At 39.4% G+C, this 20,539-nt stretch overlaps 1 protein-coding gene across 1 annotated transcript in view; it reads right to left on the reverse strand.

Annotated features, from left to right (window-relative positions):
* Nucleotides 1–3,505: 3,505 nt before the first annotated feature.
* Nucleotides 3,506–20,539, reverse strand: part of LOC117319701 (epidermal growth factor-like protein 8) — a 70,052-nt gene continuing 53,018 nt past the window's right edge. The window contains exons 5-8 of the mRNA XM_033874469.1: nt 20,244–20,363; nt 18,849–18,937; nt 5,067–5,361; nt 3,506–4,020 (exon numbers count right to left, since the gene is read on the reverse strand). Coding sequence (XP_033730360.1) covers nt 3,932–4,020; nt 5,067–5,361; nt 18,849–18,937; nt 20,244–20,363 — 593 coding nt within the window. The 3' untranslated portion in view covers nt 3,506–3,931. The remainder of the gene's footprint in view (nt 4,021–5,066; nt 5,362–18,848; nt 18,938–20,243; nt 20,364–20,539) is intronic.

The raw sequence follows: 20,539 nt of genomic DNA on the forward strand, positions 1-20,539 counted from the left end.
CCAAACAACCTTCTACAACTTAAAATCAGCTAATGGCGGATGTCATTACATAGCGAGGTCGAGCTGTACATAACAAACAAACACAATTATGCATTTTCTATAATAAATAAGGTATAATAGACATTCGTGTATCATGCAATCGTAGTATATAACTCTGCACGAAGAGATCGTACACTAATTAAACGATCATACGGGTACTCTGCATAGCCGTCTCGTGTCTAAAAACATCACTCACAAAGGTTTCCCCCTGTTGTGTCAATATAAAGCATGAACGACGTGTTACTCTACAAAAATAGCTTTGAATCTCGTGTAATTAAATACATGTACAGATATAATTCACTTGATATCGGACGTGAGTTATACATTACGTGGACCACATTTAGAATGGAATTTTTATAGATATACCAGTTGATTAAACTATATGTGAAACCTTTGTTTCAAGTAAAATATAATGGTTTTTTTTAGCTGGCCGATGGCTCTAGGAATAAGATACGTTCCATGAAGACTTATAATCAAATCCATTATTAATTAGTCATCCGCTATAGGAACGATGCTCACTGACTAACTTCACAGTTAAATTAGGGCAGAACCTGAGCTAAACAATGAACGATATTCTCTTTTGAAATGTACTATTCTGACAACAATCAATGTCACTTCAGAATTTTGAGATACATCAGCATCACAAGGACGATTCCGTGTTTATAGAAATAACACCCCTCCCCTTCACTTCTATTGAAACGAATACGTGTTTCCGGGATATCAGCTATGAATTTTTATTGCGAATTTTAATGTTATCCTAATGGGTAGAGAGTAGAGTGAGGACCCCTGGGAAGGATTGGTCGACTATTGAATGGGTAGAGAGTAGAGCATGGACCCCTGGGAAGGGTCGGTCGACTATTGAATGGGTAGAGAGTGGAGCATGGACCCCTGGGAAGGATTGGTCGACTATTGAATGGGAAGAGAGTAGAGCATGGACCCCTGGGAAGGGTCGGTCGACTATTGAATGGGTAGAGAATAGAGCATGGACCTCTGGGAAGGATTGGTCGACTATTGAATGGGTAGAGAGTAGAGCAAGTTGGTGGACGATTGAATGGGTAGAGAGTAGAGTGAGGACCCCTGGGAAGGATTGGTCGACTATTGAATGGGTAGAGAGTAGAGCGAGGACCCCTGGGAAGGATCATTGGTCGACTATTGAATGGGTAGAGAGTAGAGCGAGGACATCTGGGAAGGATTGGTCGAGTATTGAATGGGTAGAGAGTAGAGCGTGGACCCCTGGGAAGGATTGGTCGACTATTGAATGGGTAGAGAGTAGAGCGAGGACATCTGGGAAGGATTGGTCGAGTATTGAATGGGTAGAGAGTAGAGTGAGGACCCTTGGGAAGGATTGGTCGACTATTGAATGGGTAGAGAGTAGAGCGAGGACATCTGGGAAGGATTGGTCGAGTATTGAATGGGTAGAGAGTAGAGCGTGGACCCCTGGGAAGGATTGGTCGACTATTGAATGGGTAGAGAGTAGAGTGAGGACATCTGGGAAGGATTGGTCGAGTATTGAATGGGTAGAGAGTAGAGCGTGGACCCCTGGGAAGGATTGGTCGACTATTGAATGGGTAGAGAGTAGAGTGAGGACCCCTGGGAAGGATTGGTCGACTATTGAATGGGTAGAGAGTAGAGCGTGGACCCCTGGGAAGGATTGGTCGACTATTGAATGGGTAGAGAGTAGAGCGAGGACATCTGGGAAGGATTGGTCGAGTATTGAATGGGTAGAGAGTAGAGCGTGGACCCCTGGGAAGGATTGGTCGACTATTGAATGGGTAGAGAGTAGAGTGAGGACCCCTGGGAAGGATTGGTCGACTATTGAATGGGTAGAGAGTAGAGCGTGGACCCCTGGGAAGGATTGGTCGAGTATTGAATGGATAGAGAGTAGAGTGAGGACCCCTGGGAAGGATTGGTCGAGTATTGAATGGGTAGAGAGTAGAGTGAGGACCCTTGGGAAGGATTGGTCGAGTATTGAATGGGTAGAGAGTAGAGTGAGGACCCCTGGGAAGGATTGGTCGACTATTGAATGGGTAGAGAGTAGAGTGAGGACCCCTGGGAAGGATTGGTCGACTATTGAATGGGTAGAGAGTAGAGCGTGGACCCCTGGGAAGGGTCGGTCGACTATTGAATGGGTAGAGAATAGAGCATGGACCTCTGGGAAGGATTGGTCGACTATTGAATGGGTAGAGAGTAGAGCAAGTTGGTGGACGATTGAATGGGTAGAGAGTAGAGTGAGGACCCCTGGGAAGGATTGGTCGACTATTGAATGGGTAGAGAGTAGAGCAAGTTGGTGGACGATTGAATGGGTAGAGAGTAGAGTGAGGACCCCTGGGAAGGATTGGTCGACTATTGAATGGGTAGAGAGTAGAGCGAGGATCCCTGGGAAGGATCATTGATCGACTATTGAATGGGTAGAGAGTAGAGCGAGGACATCTGGGAAGGATTGGTCGAGTATTGAATGGGTAGAGAGTAGAGCGTGGACCCCTGGGAAGGATTGGTCGAGTATTGAATGGGTAGAGAGTAGAGTGAGGACCCCTTGGAAGGATTGGTCGACTATTGAATGGGTAGAGAGTAGAGCGAGGACCCCTGGGAAGGATTGGTCGACTATTGAATGGGTAGAGAGTAGAGTGAGGACCCTTGGGAAGGATTGGTCGAGTATTGAATGGGTAGAGAGTAGAGCATGGACCCCTGGGAAGGGTCGGTCGACTATTGAATGGGTAGAGAATAGAGCATGGACCTCTGGGAAGGATTGGTCGACTATTGAATGGGTAGAGAGTAGAGCAAGTTGGTGGACGATTGAATGGGTAGAGAGTAGAGTGAGGACCCCTGGGAAGGATTGGTCGACTATTGAATGGGTAGAGAGTAGAGCAAGTTGGTGGACGATTGAATGGGTAGAGAGTAGAGTGAGGACCCCTGGGAAGGATTGGTCGACTATTGAATGGGTAGAGAGTAGAGCGAGGATCCCTGGGAAGGATCATTGGTCGACTATTGAATGGGTAGAGAGTAGAGCGAGGACATCTGGGAAGGATTGGTCGAGTATTGAATGGGTAGAGAGTAGAGCGAGGACCCTTGGGAAGGATTGGTCGAGTATTGAATGGGTAGAGAGTAGAGCGTGGACCCCTGGGAAGGATTGGTCGACTATTGAATGGGTAGAGAGTAGAGCGAGGACCCCTGGGAAGGATTGGTCGACTATTGAATGGGTAGAGAGTAGAGCATGGACCCCTGGGAAGGATTGGTCGACTATTGAATGGGTAGAGAGTAGAGCGAGGACCCCTGGGAAGGATTGGTCGACTATTGAATGGGTAGAGAGTAGAGTGAGGACCCCTGGGAAGGATTGGTCGACTATTGAATGGGTAGAGAGTAGAGCATGGACCCCTGGGAGAGATGGGTCGACTATTGAATGGGTAGAGAGTAGAGCATGCACCCCTGGGAAGGATTGGTATTTCGTATTACGTTGGTATTTCGAATTGTTTTTTATTTATTATAGTTTTGGGTACATGTGTTAACACGACCAGATTCAATTGTTGGACACAAAATTCTAGGATCATGAATCACAATATATCGCTATATAACGTGCGTGCGATACAGACAGTTAACGAATACTGTACGGTTTACTATCTAATTAATATTAGACTTGTAATTTCCGCTTCTCTACGACACTCTGCGATCTCGTCAATACAATGACTGTATTGCAGTCTATCGTAGAGTCTAATTTTAATGATTGCTGGTACATGTAGCAATTTACCGGAAATTGCAAACCGACGTTTTCATTTTTTGCATGAGAGCTAATGAATCCCTATATGTAGTTGATAGGAAAATTCACAATTCTGCAATCAACTCTTCAACACTGATCATCTTCTTCGTTTGGTTTTATCACGTGGTTTTCGGTCTTGCATCAATATCTGCCGCCACGCTGTCTGTAACCGTATCCGCCACCATAGCCTCGTCCTCGTCCTCGTCCTCCTCCACCCTGAGTACATTCACCTGCAAAGTGAGAATGGTCTTTGAGAGGAAGTACCTAGAATGACAGGAACTCATATAGTTTTCTCTATTCACTTTGCGACATATCAAAAATAGTTCTGAAATGATTATTGAGAAGATGACGATGTAAGAACTTACAGTATTAATAGGGTTATTTTCTAACGATAAGTAAAGCTGGTATCATTTGTACATTCTTAGGCACACCTTGGCTATTTATCAGATAGTCACTTTAAAAGGTTACGTTTTAAACAGAGAATGTGATGGGTTCTCAATTTCCCCTGTACTTCCTATGTGGTACAGTTAGTGTTATTATACTAGATAACACAATACACTATACATGTATGTGGTGAAATTGGGTTTTGACCCCCATCAGTGGATGGCTATTATGTTATATACATATGGACTGTCGGCCTGTAGCTGTTAGGCGGGAATAAGCTCAATTTGACCAAATAGGCATATCTATACATCTCACAACAATTCAATCATCTTTTAAGAAGTTACTTTCTTCTAGTCATGCAAAAATCAAAACAATCTATGAAGATACCTCCCTTCTTATGATATAATTTATATAAATATGTTTAAGTTTGTTTACCTGTTTTATGTAAGGAGAGGACTTATATAGGCTCTACCTGATGTCCAATCCTATACTGATATAACATCAGTCAATAAAATATATTGAAATGTATGTGGCACCATGGGTTATATCGCCCCGACCCATCATCTACATTCACTGTCTTGTGATGCGGATGACATTCCTAATACCTATTAACGGAAGCTATAAGAGTGATATTAACCCCAGTAACTGATTGAAATGAAATATGTTCAATGCATTTAGACTTCAATGATTTTAGACAAAACAAACTTTCCATGATGACAAAAATAGTATACCATAACTGTACAGTATAGTTGTTGAATAACGTGTCGTGCCTTTCAGACTTCTAACGCAACTTCTTCATTGTTTTCGTGTTATATCAAATGAACGCGAAGATAACGAGATCATTAATATACCGCCAATGTTACCAACTAAACAGCACTATGTAAACTCTTACAATCCGCCATTCGTTCTTCCAGTAGAGATATCTGCTCGCTGAGAGAGTTAATGAGATAGCTGACGTCATTATACGGCTGACCATATGGGTCAGTGGTGGAGGTAGGGGTGGTGGTAGGGGTTGTGGTTGGAGCGGCGGTCGTTGTCGTTGAGGTCGTCGTTGTTGGCGTGGTAGTTGTACTGGATGTAGGTGGCGCCGTGCGCGTTCCGATGGTTGCCTGTTTCACTTCCGCCACGATGTCGATGGCTTGCTCGTATCGACCCTCCAGCAAAGTCAGATTGCCCCGCAAATCATCCTGTACTCGTAAGATATTAGAAATTAGCATTAACAATTAAACGTTTCGTGAAGTTATAAATATGCAAATCATAAAGAACTGACCGAATACGTAACCCTTCGAAGATAAAATACGAAACTAAACAAAATAACACTGTAACATGCATAAATAACGCTGTACTATGACATGGAAGTCCTGATATCAACACTAAAATTTCCTAGGGATCACTAACAGACCTTAATAGTCTGCTATAAACAAAGCGGTTTCAACATATCTTTAACTTTGTCACTATACCAATCCAATAACTTTGTCACTAAACCAATCTAATAACTTTGTCACTAAACCAATCCAATAACTTTGTCACTATGCCAATCCAATAACTTTGTCACTAAACCAATCCAATAACTTTGTCACTATACCAATCCAATAACTTTGTCACTATGCCAATCCAATTACTTTGTAACTATAGAAATCCAATAACTTTGTCACTTTGCCAATTCAATAACTTTGTCACTACATCAATCCAATAACTTTGTCACTATGCCAATCCAATATTTTTGTCACTATAGAAATCCAATAACTTTGTCATTATACCAATCCAATAACTTTGTCACTATACCAATCCAATAACTTTGTCACTATATCAATCCAATAATTTTGTCACTATAGAAATCCAATAACTTTGTCACTTTGCCAATCCAATAACTTTGTCACTATGCCAATCCAATAACTTTGTCACTATACCAATCCAATAACTTTGTCACTATGCCAATCCAATAACTTTGTCACTAAACCAATCCAATAACTTTGTCACTATACCAATCCAATAACTTTGTCACTATGCCAATCCAATTACTTTGTAACTATAGAAATCCAATAACTTTGTCACTTTGCCAATTCAATAACTTTGTCACTACATCAATCCAATAACTTTGTCACTATGCCAATCCAATAACTTTGTCACTATAGAAATCCAATAACTTTGTCATTATACCAATCCAATAACTTTGTCACTATACCAATCCAATAACTTTGTCACTATATCAATCCAATAATTTTGTCACTATAGAAATCCAATAACTTTGTCACTTTGCCAATCCAATAACTTTGTCACTATGCCAATCCAATAACTTTGTCACTATACCAATCCAATAACTTTGTCACTATACCAATCCAATAACTTTGTCACTACATCAATCCAATAACTTTGTCACTATACCAATCCAATAACTTTGTCACTATATCAATCCAATAATTTTGTCACTATAGAAATCCAATAACTTTGTCACTATAGAAATCCAATAACTTTGTCACTACATCAATCCAATAACTTTGTCACTATATCAATCCAATAACTTTGTCACTACATCAATCCAATAACTTTGTCACTATGCCAATCCAATAATTTTGTCACTATAGAAATCCAATAACTTTGTCATTATACCAATCCAATAACTTTGTCACTACATCAATCCAATAACTTTGTCACTTTGCCAATCCAATAACTTTATCACTATGCCAATCCAATAACTTTGTCACTTTGCCAATCCAATAACTTTATCACTATGCCAATCCAATAACTTTGTCACTATACCAAACCAATAACTTTATCACTTTACCAAACCAATAACTTTGTCACTATACCAATCCAATAACTTTGTCACTATACCAAGCCAATAACTTTGTCACTATACCAATCCAATAACTTTGTCACTATACCAATCCAATAACTTTGTCACTATACCAATCCAATAACTTTGTCACTATACCAATCCAATAACTTTGTCAATACATCAATCCAATAACTTTGTCACTATACCAATCCAATAACTTTGTCACTATACCAAGCCAATAACTTTGTCACTACATCAATCCAATAACTTTGTCACTATACCAAACCAATAACTTTATCACTTTACCAAACCAATAACTTTGTCACTATACCAATCCAATAACTTTGTCACTATACCAAGCCAATAACTTTGTCACTATACCAATCCAATAACTTTGTCACTATACCAATCCAATAACTTTATCACTTTACCAAACCAATAACTTTGTCACTATACCAATCCAATAACTTTGTCACTATACCAAGCCAATAACTTTGTCACTATACCAATCCAATAACTTTGTCACTATACCAATCCAATAACTTTGTCACTATACCAATCCAATAACTTTGTCACTATACCAATCCAATAACTTTGTCAATACATCAATCCAATAACTTTGTCACTATACCAATCCAATAACTTTGTCACTATACCAAGCCAATAACTTTGTCACTACATCAATCCAATAACTTTGTCACTATACCAAACCAATAACTTTATCACTTTACCAAACCAATAACTTTGTCACTATACCAATCCAATAACTTTGTCACTATACCAATCCAATAACTTTGTCACTATACCAATCCAATAACTTTGTCACTATACCAATCCAATAACTTTGTCACTACATCAATCCAATAACTTAGTCACTATACCAATCCAATAACTTTGTCACTACATCAATCCAATAACTTTGTCACTATACCAATCCAATAACTTTGTCACTATACCAATCCAATAACTTAGTCACTATGCCAATCCAATAACTTAGTCACTATACCAATCCAATAACTTTGTCACTACATCAATCCAATAACTTAGTCACTATACCAATCCAATAACTTTGTCACTACATCAATCCAATAACTTAGTCACTACATCAATCCAATAACTTAGTCACTATACCAATCCAATAACTTAGTCACTATACCAATCCAATAACTTTGTCACTATACCAATCCAATAACTTTGTCACTACATAAATCCAATAACTTTGTCACTACATCAATCCAATAACTTTGTCACTATACCAAGCCAATAACTTTGTCACTAAACCAATCCAATATCTTTGTCACTATACCAATCCAATAACTTTGTCACTATACCAATCCAATAACTTTGTCACTATGCCAATCCAATTACTTTGTAACTATAGAAATCCAATAACTTTGTCACTTTGCCAATTCAATAACTTTGTCACTACATCAATCCAATAACTTTGTCACTATGCCAATCCAATATTTTTGTCACTATAGAAATCCAATAACTTTGTCATTATACCAATCCAATAACTTTGTCACTATACCAATCCAATAACTTTGTCACTATATCAATCCAATAATTTTGTCACTATAGAAATCCAATAACTTTGTCACTTTGCCAATCCAATAACTTTGTCACTATGCCAATCCAATAACTTTGTCACTATACCAATCCAATAACTTTGTCACTATGCCAATCCAATAACTTTGTCACTAAACCAATCCAATAACTTTGTCACTATACCAATCCAATAACTTTGTCACTATGCCAATCCAATTACTTTGTAACTATAGAAATCCAATAACTTTGTCACTTTGCCAATTCAATAACTTTGTCACTACATCAATCCAATAACTTTGTCACTATGCCAATCCAATAACTTTGTCACTATAGAAATCCAATAACTTTGTCATTATACCAATCCAATAACTTTGTCACTATACCAATCCAATAACTTTGTCACTATATCAATCCAATAATTTTGTCACTATAGAAATCCAATAACTTTGTCACTTTGCCAATCCAATAACTTTGTCACTATGCCAATCCAATAACTTTGTCACTATACCAATCCAATAACTTTGTCACTATACCAATCCAATAACTTTGTCACTACATCAATCCAATAACTTTGTCACTATACCAATCCAATAACTTTGTCACTATATCAATCCAATAATTTTGTCACTATAGAAATCCAATAACTTTGTCACTATGCCAATCCAATAACTTTGTCACTACATCAATCCAATAACTTTGTCACTATATCAATCCAATAACTTTGTCACTACATCAATCCAATAACTTTGTCACTATGCCAATCCAATAATTTTGTCACTATAGAAATCCAATAACTTTGTCATTATACCAATCCAATAACTTTGTCACTACATCAATCCAATAACTTTGTCACTTTGCCAATCCAATAACTTTATCACTATGCCAATCCAATAACTTTGTCACTATACCAAACCAATAACTTTATCACTTTACCAAACCAATAACTTTGTCACTATACCAATCCAATAACTTTGTCACTATACCAATCCAATAACTTTGTCACTATACCAATCCAATAACTTTGTCACTATACCAATCCAATAACTTTGTCACTATACCAATCCAATAACTTTGTCACTATACCAATCCAATAACTTTGTCAATACATCAATCCAATAACTTTGTCACTATACCAATCCAATAACTTTGTCACTATACCAAGCCAATAACTTTGTCACTACATCAATCCAATAACTTTGTCACTATACCAAACCAATAACTTTATCACTTTACCAAACCAATAACTTTGTCACTATACCAATCCAATAACTTTGTCACTATACCAAGCCAATAACTTTGTCACTATACCAATCCAATAACTTTGTCACTATACCAATCCAATAACTTTGTCACTATACCAATCCAATAACTTTATCACTTTACCAAACCAATAACTTTGTCACTATACCAATCCAATAACTTTGTCACTATACCAAGCCAATAACTTTGTCACTATACCAATCCAATAACTTTGTCACTATACCAATCCAATAACTTTGTCACTATACCAATCCAATAACTTTGTCACTATACCAATCCAATAACTTTGTCAATACATCAATCCAATAACTTTGTCACTATACCAATCCAATAACTTTGTCACTATACCAAGCCAATAACTTTGTCACTACATCAATCCAATAACTTTGTCACTATACCAAACCAATAACTTTGTCACTATACCAATCCAATAACTTTGTCACTATACCAAGCCAATAACTTTGTCACTATACCAATCCAATAACTTTGTCACTATACCAATCCAATAACTTTGTCACTATACCAATCCAATAACTTTGTCACTACATCAATCCAATAACTTAGTCACTATACCAATCCAATAACTTTGTCACTACATCAATCCAATAACTTTGTCACTATACCAATCCAATAACTTTGTCACTATACCAATCCAATAACTTAGTCACTATGCCAATCCAATAACTTAGTCACTATACCAATCCAATAACTTTGTCACTACATCAATCCAATAACTTAGTCACTATACCAATCCAATAACTTTGTCACTACATCAATCCAATAACTTAGTCACTACATCAATCCAATAACTTAGTCACTATACCAATCCAATAACTTAGTCACTATACCAATCCAATAACTTTGTCACTATACCAATCCAATAACTTTGTCACTACATTAATCCAATAACTTTGTCACTACATCAATCCAATAACTTTGTCACTATACCAAGCCAATAACTTTGTCACTAAACCAATCCAATATCTTTGTCACTATACCAATCCAATAACTTTGTCACTATACCAATCCAATAACTTTGTCACTATACCAATCCAATAACTTTGTCACTACATTAATCCAATAACTTTGTCACTACATCAATCCAATAACTTTGTCACTATATGTTAAAGGTTAGAAATTATAAAAATGTCCGTGTTAGATTAAATACAGGAATTTAATCTTAATGTAACGGTATAGCCAGCAGATGGACTCTGTGTGTAGAAGTGATGCGGAGACAGTCTCCATATATCAATAGATAACCGGTGGGGTCTGTTGACATCTAATTAGTGTATACTGGAGAAGTAAGGGGCCTTATCAAATTGATTTGGCATGTGCTACGGACCAGTGTACCTCAGAGTTGACCTTCCCAGGACACCAAATTTTTATAAGTAATTAATCTGATAGGAACAGTAAAAACAAACGGTAGAGCTAAGTTTGGGCAGTCATAGACGAGGGTTGGCTCGGTTACACACCTTGTACTAAACGCTAGTAAAGACGACTGTGGAAAAACATATATTATTGTGTTGATTGTCGTGGGTGTTGTGTAACATTTTGGTGGCAGCGGTGGGATATATCTGTCAGACACATCTCTGGGATATATTGAACACATTTCTGGGATATATGTATCTTAATTAAGTGTTTTAATTTCGGTATATCAAGAAACTGTTATTGGCTATTATAGCTGTTTGAGCCAAAGGAGGTCTATGAACTTTATGCAGTAACATATCACAGTGCAGTATGGCAACTGAGGAAAGCCTGATAGAACTAATGACTGGTGAACAGATAGAGGAACAAGTTGATGAAGAAGTAACTATTATGACAAAGGTTTTAAAAGACAACACTGAAATGAAGGAATTTGAAATGCGAAAAATGGAAATTGAATTAGAAAAACAACGCTTAGAATTTGAAAAATTCAAAATAGACCGGGAATTACAGCATCAATTGCGTCTGAAAGAACTTGAACTTGAACTTAATCGTGGCACAACAAAAACTGAAGCCACAACGAAAATTCCAGTGAAACTTAAATTACAACCATTTAATCATGACAAAGAAGATGTGCTTACATATTTGGATGAATTTGAGTCGGTATCCAAGCAAGCAGGATGGGAAGAAGATATCAAAGTTTTACATTTGAAATCCTTACTTGTTGGAGATGCTCGCGAGATTGCTTCTCACTCCAGTAAAACATATGAAGATCTACGGAAGGCCTTAATTACACGATTCAGCAAAAGGAGGTCTGATTATTTCGGAATGTTATCTGGTATCCAAAGAAACCACAATGAAACATACCGAGGACTTATGGCACGCATAGATCAATATTTGGCAAGGTTCATCGGAGAGCGTGATACTATTCAGTGTTTTCGAGAAGAGTACTTCTTGAAGGCGTTGCCAGGAGCACAGTCCCAGTGGATACGTAGAAACCAGGGAACAGGGACGGTGGTAGAGGCTGCAGAGGATTATATAGTACCTCAGAGAGATCAGAATAGGCGGAGTGCTGGGCATATACCTATGGGATCGGGAGGTACGAATGCCAGTAAAGTGGTTTCACAGGAAATGTCGCGATTTGCTGGCGAGGGCAAGAAGAATGTGGTGTGCTTTAAGTGTAAGGCACGGGGCCATATTGCCCGGGACTGTCCGAGTAATAAAAGACAAGGAGGACAAAATCAGGCTTCGTATCTTGTTAGGCAAACAATTGGGGAGCGACTGATTTGTGTGCCAGGTCTTGCAGACGGACAGGAAATAAGCTTTGTCAAGGATACTGGGGCTGATGTGACGTTAATTCGTGAGGAATTTGTCAAGCCAAGTGCTATCCTTGAAGGACAGTGTATGACGTTATACACGGCGATTGGCCAGCCGTTTCAAGCAAAACGGGCAATCGTGGATCTTGACCTTCCATGCTTTAAGGGTCATGCTCAAGTTGGTGTCGTGTCGGACTTGGCTGCTGAAGCTTTACTAGGAATGGATATTCTTGACAGGTCAGTTATGGCAGTGACAAGGGCACAGTCCAAGCAGCAAGAGGCTGAGGAGCATGTCGTGGAGCGTGAAATGGAGGTAACAAAAGTACTACCTCGAAACATTATGGAAGAAAGATCGGAGGAAAGGCTGGGTGTTGATGAGCTGTCAACGGTCAACTCAGAGGAACTTTCCAAGTTACAGCGAGAGGATGAGTCGCTGAGTAAAATTAAGGCGAAGTCCTTGTCGTCAGCTGAGGAAGCTGATGAAGATGATGTTGCTTTTTATTGGGAACATGACATTCTAAGGCGAAAGTGGAGGACTGGAGATGGTAAAACAGCTGGAAAACAGTTGGTACTTCCCAAATCACTGAGACAAGCTGTCATTAAACTTGCCCATGACAGACCTTTAGCAGGACATCTTGGACAAGAGAAAACTAAGCAAAGAGTCCTACAATCATTTTATTGGCCTGGAATGTTCTCGGATATAAAAAGTTACTGTCAAACGTGTGATGTGTGTCAAAAAGTGGCTAGACGTGACCACCAGAGAGCTCCAATGGTCATTGTGCCAAGAGTTGGACAGCCATTTGGGAAAATTGCTATGGACATTGTCGGACCGTTACCAATGACAAAATCAAGGAATAGGTTCATCCTAACTGTAGTTGACGATGCAACGCGATATCCTGAGGCATTCCCATTACCTAGCATTGAGGCGGAGAGAATTGCTACAAAACTCATGGAAATGTTCAGCCGTGTGTGTATCCCAAAAGTTATCTTGACAGATCAAGGTACTAATTTCACCAGCAAGTTACTGACGTACCTCTACAGAAACCTTGGGATCAAAGGTATCAAAACAACTCCATACCACCCTCAAACAAATGGCACAGTAGAACGGTTTAACGGTACTCTGAAAGCCATGCTAAAGAAGCTGTGCGGAGGTAATGTCGAGCAATGGGATGAGTTACTGCCCTATACCCTGTTTGCATACCGTGAAGTCCCACATGAGGAAACTGGATTTTCTCCTTTCGAGCTTCTGTACGGTTGGCCTGTTCGTGGACCTTTACAAGCACTAGAATCAATCATGACAGGAGAAGGAGACACCCCAAGATCTGTGGTGGACCATATAGTAAACATACGAGAAAAACTTCAAGATGTCAGTCAGGTGGTTCAAAATAACTTAGCAGAACGGAAGGCCAAGGTCAAAGTATGGTACGACAAAAGGGCAACTGAAAGATCATTCAGTCCAGGTGATGAAGTCCTTGTTCTACTCCCGACGGAGAATGCCAAGATGCTAGCACACTGGAAAGGACCATATAGAGTGACTGAAAGGGTCAACAATGTCAATTACAAGGTCAACGTCGGAGGTCGCAGAGGAATAGTCACGTATCACGTGAACCTGCTTAAACGGTACTACCGTGCTATGTACATAGTTAGCAGAGTAGAGGGTGACGATGTTGGTCAGGAGGGGAAAATCTTTCATCCAAATGACTCGGAAGAGACAGTTAAGGATGTTAACGTCAACAAAAACGTAGGCAGTGACAAAGTGATGGAACTGTGGGCGTTGTGTGCTGATTTTGAGGATGTCTTTACGACAAGGCCAGGGAAGGCAACTGTAGTGGAACATGAGATAAAAACTACATCAGAGATTCCCATAACACAACGGCCTTATAGGATTCCATACACTCAGCAGGCTGATGTAAAACAACAACTGGATGAGATGGCTGAGCAAGGCCTAATCATACCGTCAAAGAGTCCATGGAGTTCACCAATAGTTTTGGTCAAAAAACGCGATGGAACGATTAGAATTTGTGTGGACTATCGAAAACTGAACAGCATTACAGTGTTTGATGCTTACCCAACTCCCCGCATCGATAACATACTTGAGCAGCTGGGAAATGCTAGATATTTGAGCACTTTGGACTTAACTAAGGGTTATTGGCAAGTGCCTCTTTCTGAAAATTCCAGAGAAAAATCTGCATTTATAACGCCGTTTGGACTCTACGAGTTCACCGTCATGCCGTTTGGAATGAAAACAGCTCCAGCAACTTTTGCACGACTTATGACACAACTACTTCAAGGTCTAAGCCATGTTTTGGCTTATTTTGATGACATCATCATACACTCCAACAGCTGGGAGGAACATATGCAGGATGTTCAGGCTGTGATGGGGCGACTTAGGGAGTATGGCTTCACTATTCGACCAAGTAAGTGTAGTTTGGGGCAGGAAGAAGTAAGGTGCCTAGGACACCTTGTTGGAGGTGGCAAAATTCAGGCAGATCCGGACAAAATCAAAGCAATGATTGAATTTCCTTTACCTATCACAAAGAAACAGGTACGTGGATTTCTAGGGATGACAGGATATTACAGAAAGTTCATCAAAGATTTTGCTGAGCTGGCAGCACCGCTTACCGACCTTACTAAAAAGGGAACGCCAACAAAGGTCATCTGGAATGAACATGCTACCAAGGCTTTCAAAGACCTAAAGTCTAAAATGGTATCAGCACCAGTGCTGTCAATGCCAAACTTTGAGGAGCAGTTTGTTCTGCAAACAGACGCCAGTGACATCGCTATTGGCGCTGTTTTGACACAAAAGCAAGCAAGTGAAGAACACCCTGTAGCATACCTTAGCCGGAAGTTACTGCCGAGGGAAAGGAACTATGCCACGATAGAGAAAGAATGCCTGGCCATAGTTTGGGCGATCGAGTCCGTGGCACATTTTGTAAGTGGCACGAACTTCGTCGTGGAGACCGACCACAATCCATTAGTGTGGTTAAACCAGGTTCGAGACAAGAACCAGCGCCTATTGAGGTGGGCACTAGCTTTACAGCAATACAACTTTTGCGTGAGATACCGTAAAGGAAAGGATAATGCCAATGCAGATGGATTATCACGTATTAAGGACTTGGTTAATTTTCAATTAACTCGGTAAATGCATTCAAAGTGGACAATAAGTGAATTCAAATTGGACAATAAGTGTATTCAAAAGTGGACAATAAGTGAATTCAAATTGGACAATAAGTGTATTCAAATTGGACAATAAGTGCATTCAAATAAGACAATAAGTGTAATCAATGTGAACAGTAAGTCTATTTGAGTTGGATATTAAGTAATTTTATTATGGATTTATTTGGATTCAGCTTTAAGCGTGAGTATTGTCTACTTCTTCTGTATAATCTTTATAATGTAACCGTGTACCGAGTCAACCAATCAGATAGATATCAGTCCTATAAACTTCTCTTGTTATAGAAGTTTATTTTTAGGAGGGAGGTGTTAAAGGTTAGAAATTATAAAAATGTCCGTGTTAGATTAAATACAGGAATTTAATCTTAATGTAACGGTATAGCCAGCAGATGGACTCTGTGTGTAGAAGTGATGCGGAGACAGTCTCCATATATCAATAGATAACCGGTGGGGTCTGTTGACATCTAATTAGTGTATACTGGAGAAGTAAGGGGCCTTATCAAATTGATTTGGCATGTGCTACGGACCAGTGTACCTCAGAGTTGACCTTCCCAGGACACCAAATTTTTATAAGTAATTAATCTGATAGGAACAGTAAAAACAAACGGTAGAGCTAAGTTTGGGCAGTCATAGACGAGGGTTGGCTCGGTTACACACCTTGTACTAAACGCTAGTAAAGACGACTGTGGAAAAACATATATTAATGTGTTGATTGTCGTGGGTGTTGTGTAACACTATACCAAGCCAATAACTTTGTCACTAAACCAATCCAATATCTTTGTCACTATACCAATCCAATAACTTTGTCACTATACCAATCCAATAACTTTGTCACTATACCAATCCAATAACTTTGTCACTATACCAATCCAATAACTTTGTCACTACATTAATCCAATAACTTTGTCACTACATCAATCCAATAACTTTGTCACTATACCAATCCAATAACTTTGTCACTATACCAATCCAATAGTTTTAAGATAGATAGTTATATTAACACACATGTGACTGGCGGATTGGTCAAAGAACAATAAGACATACACGATATATACTTATGTGTGAATGTTCAATTTTTTTTATCTGAAAAAAACTGAAAAAATCAACGTATTAGAGTCCAAATAATGTGTCCATTAACTAACGATATATGACAAATGAATGGCTTAAACAACAAAGGAATTTCAACCATACAACACTAAACCAAGGTGTTCTGGAAAGTTGAGCGTTTTCTGCACCATACGTGGCCGATTATCCTTATAATTCAAGGAGAGTATTGTAACCCTAATGTTAAGTCACGGGAATGTTTTGATCAGATTCGATAACCCCTTCAAATGAAAGATATCGTGGTCCGTCGGGTCATATTATCCTTGAAGCTTCAGTATTAAAATGACATACAGCCAAGTATTCCATAAAGTGCAGAGGCTGGTGACGTCATACAATACATAAAAGAGCAAAATAAGGCCATCAACGTGATGATGCCGTCTCTTTTTAAATCCAAAAGAATAAAACTTAATCACCATCAAAAGTACATTCATGTCGATATGTCATACAAAACTTTCCATAGCTATCGAGTCTGATACTGACACCACACGGAGATGGTTGTAGCCATGTAAAAACCACAAAAATCAGTGTAAAATAGCTCGCTTACATATTCTACCGGTAGATCGGGGAGTGTGACCTATATAAGCAGATGTATGATCCTTCTGTAAGTGTTGTTGACTTGTCTCGCCACAGATGATACAACAGAAAAACCTGGGGATCTATAAATACGCTTCATGCCATTTTGTTGCAGCGAACAAATTTGATTCCCCCCCGTTAAGGCACATTAGAATATCAGTCATATTTCACATCTGCTAATTGTATCTGCTCGTAAAGCTGTCTCTTCTACATATCTCCTTTACACTTCCCTCCTCTAACAACACCCCCCCCCCCCTCCGTCTTCATAAGACCCTAGATGTTGGTGTCCCATCTACCCCCGTCTTCATAAGACCCTAAATGTTGGTGTCTCATCTACCCCCGTCTTCATAAGACCTTAGATGTTGGTGTCTCATCTACCCCCGTCTTCATAAGACCCTAGATGTTGGTGTCTCATCTACCCCCGTCTTCATAAGACCCTAGATGTTGGTGTCTCATCTACCCCCGTCTTCATAAGACCCTAGATGTTGGTTTCCCATCTACCCCCGTCTTCATAAGACCCTAGATGTTGGTTTCTCATCTACCCCCGTCTTCATAAGACCCTAGATGTTGGTGTCCCATCTACCCCCGTCTTCATAATACCCTAGATGTTGGTTTCTCATCTACCCCCGTCTTCATAATACCCTAGATATTGGTGTCTCATCTACCCCCGTCTTCATCAGACCCTAGATGTTGGTGTCTCATCTACCCCCGTCTTCATAATACCCTAGATGTTGGTTTCTCATCTACCCCCGTCTTCATAAGACCCTAGATGTTGGTTTCTCATCTAACCCCGTCTTCATAAGACCCTATATGTTGGTGTCTCATCTACCCCCGTCTTCATAATACCCTAGATGTTGGTGTCTCATCTACCCCCGTCTTCATAAGACCCTAGATGTTGGTTTCTCATCTACCCCCGTCTTCATCAGACCCTAGATGTTGGTGTCTCATCTACCCCCGTCTTCATAAGACCCTAGATGTTGGTTTCTCATCTACCCCCGTCTTCATAAGACCCTAGATGTTGGTTTCTCATCTAACCCCGTCTTCATAAGACCCTATATGTTGGTGTCTCATCTACCCCCGTCTTCATCAGACCCTAGATGTTGGTGTCTCATCTACCCCCGTCTTCATAAGACCCTAGATGTTGGTTTCTCATCTAACCTCGTCTTCATAAGACCCTAGATGTTGGTTTCTCATCTAACCCCGTCTTCATAAGACCCTATATGTTGGTGTCTCATCTACCCCCGTCTTCATAATACCCTAGATGTTGGTGTCTCATCTACCCCCGTCGTCTTATGATCTACCTGTTGGTGTTTTCCTCAACCCCGTCCTGATAGGGCCCTAGCTGTTGCAATGAAGGTCAACACCGAACAAACATTTTCGTATAATTCAGCTTAATTTGAACTTTTTGAGAAAGACTTATGTTATTTACATGTACAGATATTTTACTCTACATATGGAATGACTCGTGCACGTAGTACAATCTAAGGAGCTGTGTTACCTTTTCCTTTTCAACGAAAACGATCCTGGTTTGGAGGTCATTTACTTTGTTCATCATTTCTTCAAACACCGGGTTACACAGCGGGCAAACTGAAACAAAAAGCACCATGTAAGTCCTTCAAACACTGGGTTACACAGCGGGCAAACTGAAACAAAAAGCGCATCATGTAAGTCCTTCAAACACTGGGTTACACAGTGGACAAACTGAAACAAAAAGCACCATGTAAGTCCTTCAAACACTGGGTTACACAGCGGGCAAACTGAAACAAAAAGCACCATGTAAGTCCTTCAAACACTGGGTTACACAGCGGGCAAACTGAAACAAAAAGCACCATGTAAGTCCTTCAAACACTGGGTTACACAGCGGGCAAACTGAAACAAAAAGCGCCATGTAAGTCCTTCAAACACTGGGTTACACAGTGGACAAACTGAAACAAAAAGCGCCATGTAAGTCCTTCAAACACTGGGTTACACAGCGGGCAAACTGAAACAAAAAGCGCCATGTAAGTCCTTCAAACACTGGGTTACACAGTGGACAAACTGAAACAAAAAGCGCATCATGTAAGTCCTTCAAACACTGGGTTACACAGCGGGCAAACTGAAACAAAAAGCACCATGTAAGTCCTTCAAACACTGGGTTACACAGCGGGCAAACTGAAACAAAAAGCACCATGTAAGTCCTTCAAACACTGGGTTACACAGCGGGCAAACTGAAACAAAGATACCATGATAGCTAAATGTTAAAAGCATCCAAAATGCATGATTTATCATTTAAAATCATAAACAAAAATCGGTAAGATCGTTGGAGAAAATAAGATACTGACGGCATCAGTAATACCAATATCAATAGTCAACCACGTGTTATACCTATATCAATAGTCAACCACGTGTTATACCCATATCAATAGTCAACCACGTGTTATACCCATATCAATAGTCAACCACGTGTTATACCAATATCAATAGTCAACCACGTGTTATACCTATATCAATAGTCAACCACGTGTTATACCTATATCAATAGTCAACCACGTGTTATACCCATAGCAATAGTCAATCACGTGTTATACCATATCAATAGTCAACCACGTGTTATACCATATCAATAGTCAACCACGTGTTATACCCATATCAATAGTCAACCATTGTTATATCCATATCAATAGTCAATCACGTGTTATACCATATCAATAGTCAACCATTGTTTTACCATATCCATAATCAACCATTGTTATGTCCATATCAATAGTAATAAATCGAATTCATTAACACAGAGAGCGAATTATAAGGTATACCACAAAAAGTGATTTAGTCGGGACAAATATTATTGTTTTCTATTTCATATTCTTATCGCTTTAATTATGACTAGTCTTCATGGCCACAACAGATTACTCACATGCGCAGTTTCTTCCTTCTGTTAGCCGGAACCCATCGTAACAAGCACATTCGTAGTTGCCGTAAGTATTTTTACACAGGTGTTGACAGGTGTGTGTCTTCATTAAACATTCGTCTACATCTAAAACATTCAGAAACATGTATAGCCATTATATGTTATCATTACAAAACAGAAAATACGTGACACATCAAAACTACATATTCGGTCTCGATAGGGAAACTCGTACTTCCATAGGCGTGCCTTTCCTGGTCACAGCACCAATTACAAAATCTAAAATTTTAGGGTTCATGTATATG

Source organism: Pecten maximus, chromosome 2 (assembly GCF_902652985.1).
Source record: "Pecten maximus chromosome 2, xPecMax1.1, whole genome shotgun sequence".
NCBI lineage: Eukaryota > Metazoa > Mollusca > Bivalvia > Pectinida > Pectinidae > Pecten > Pecten maximus.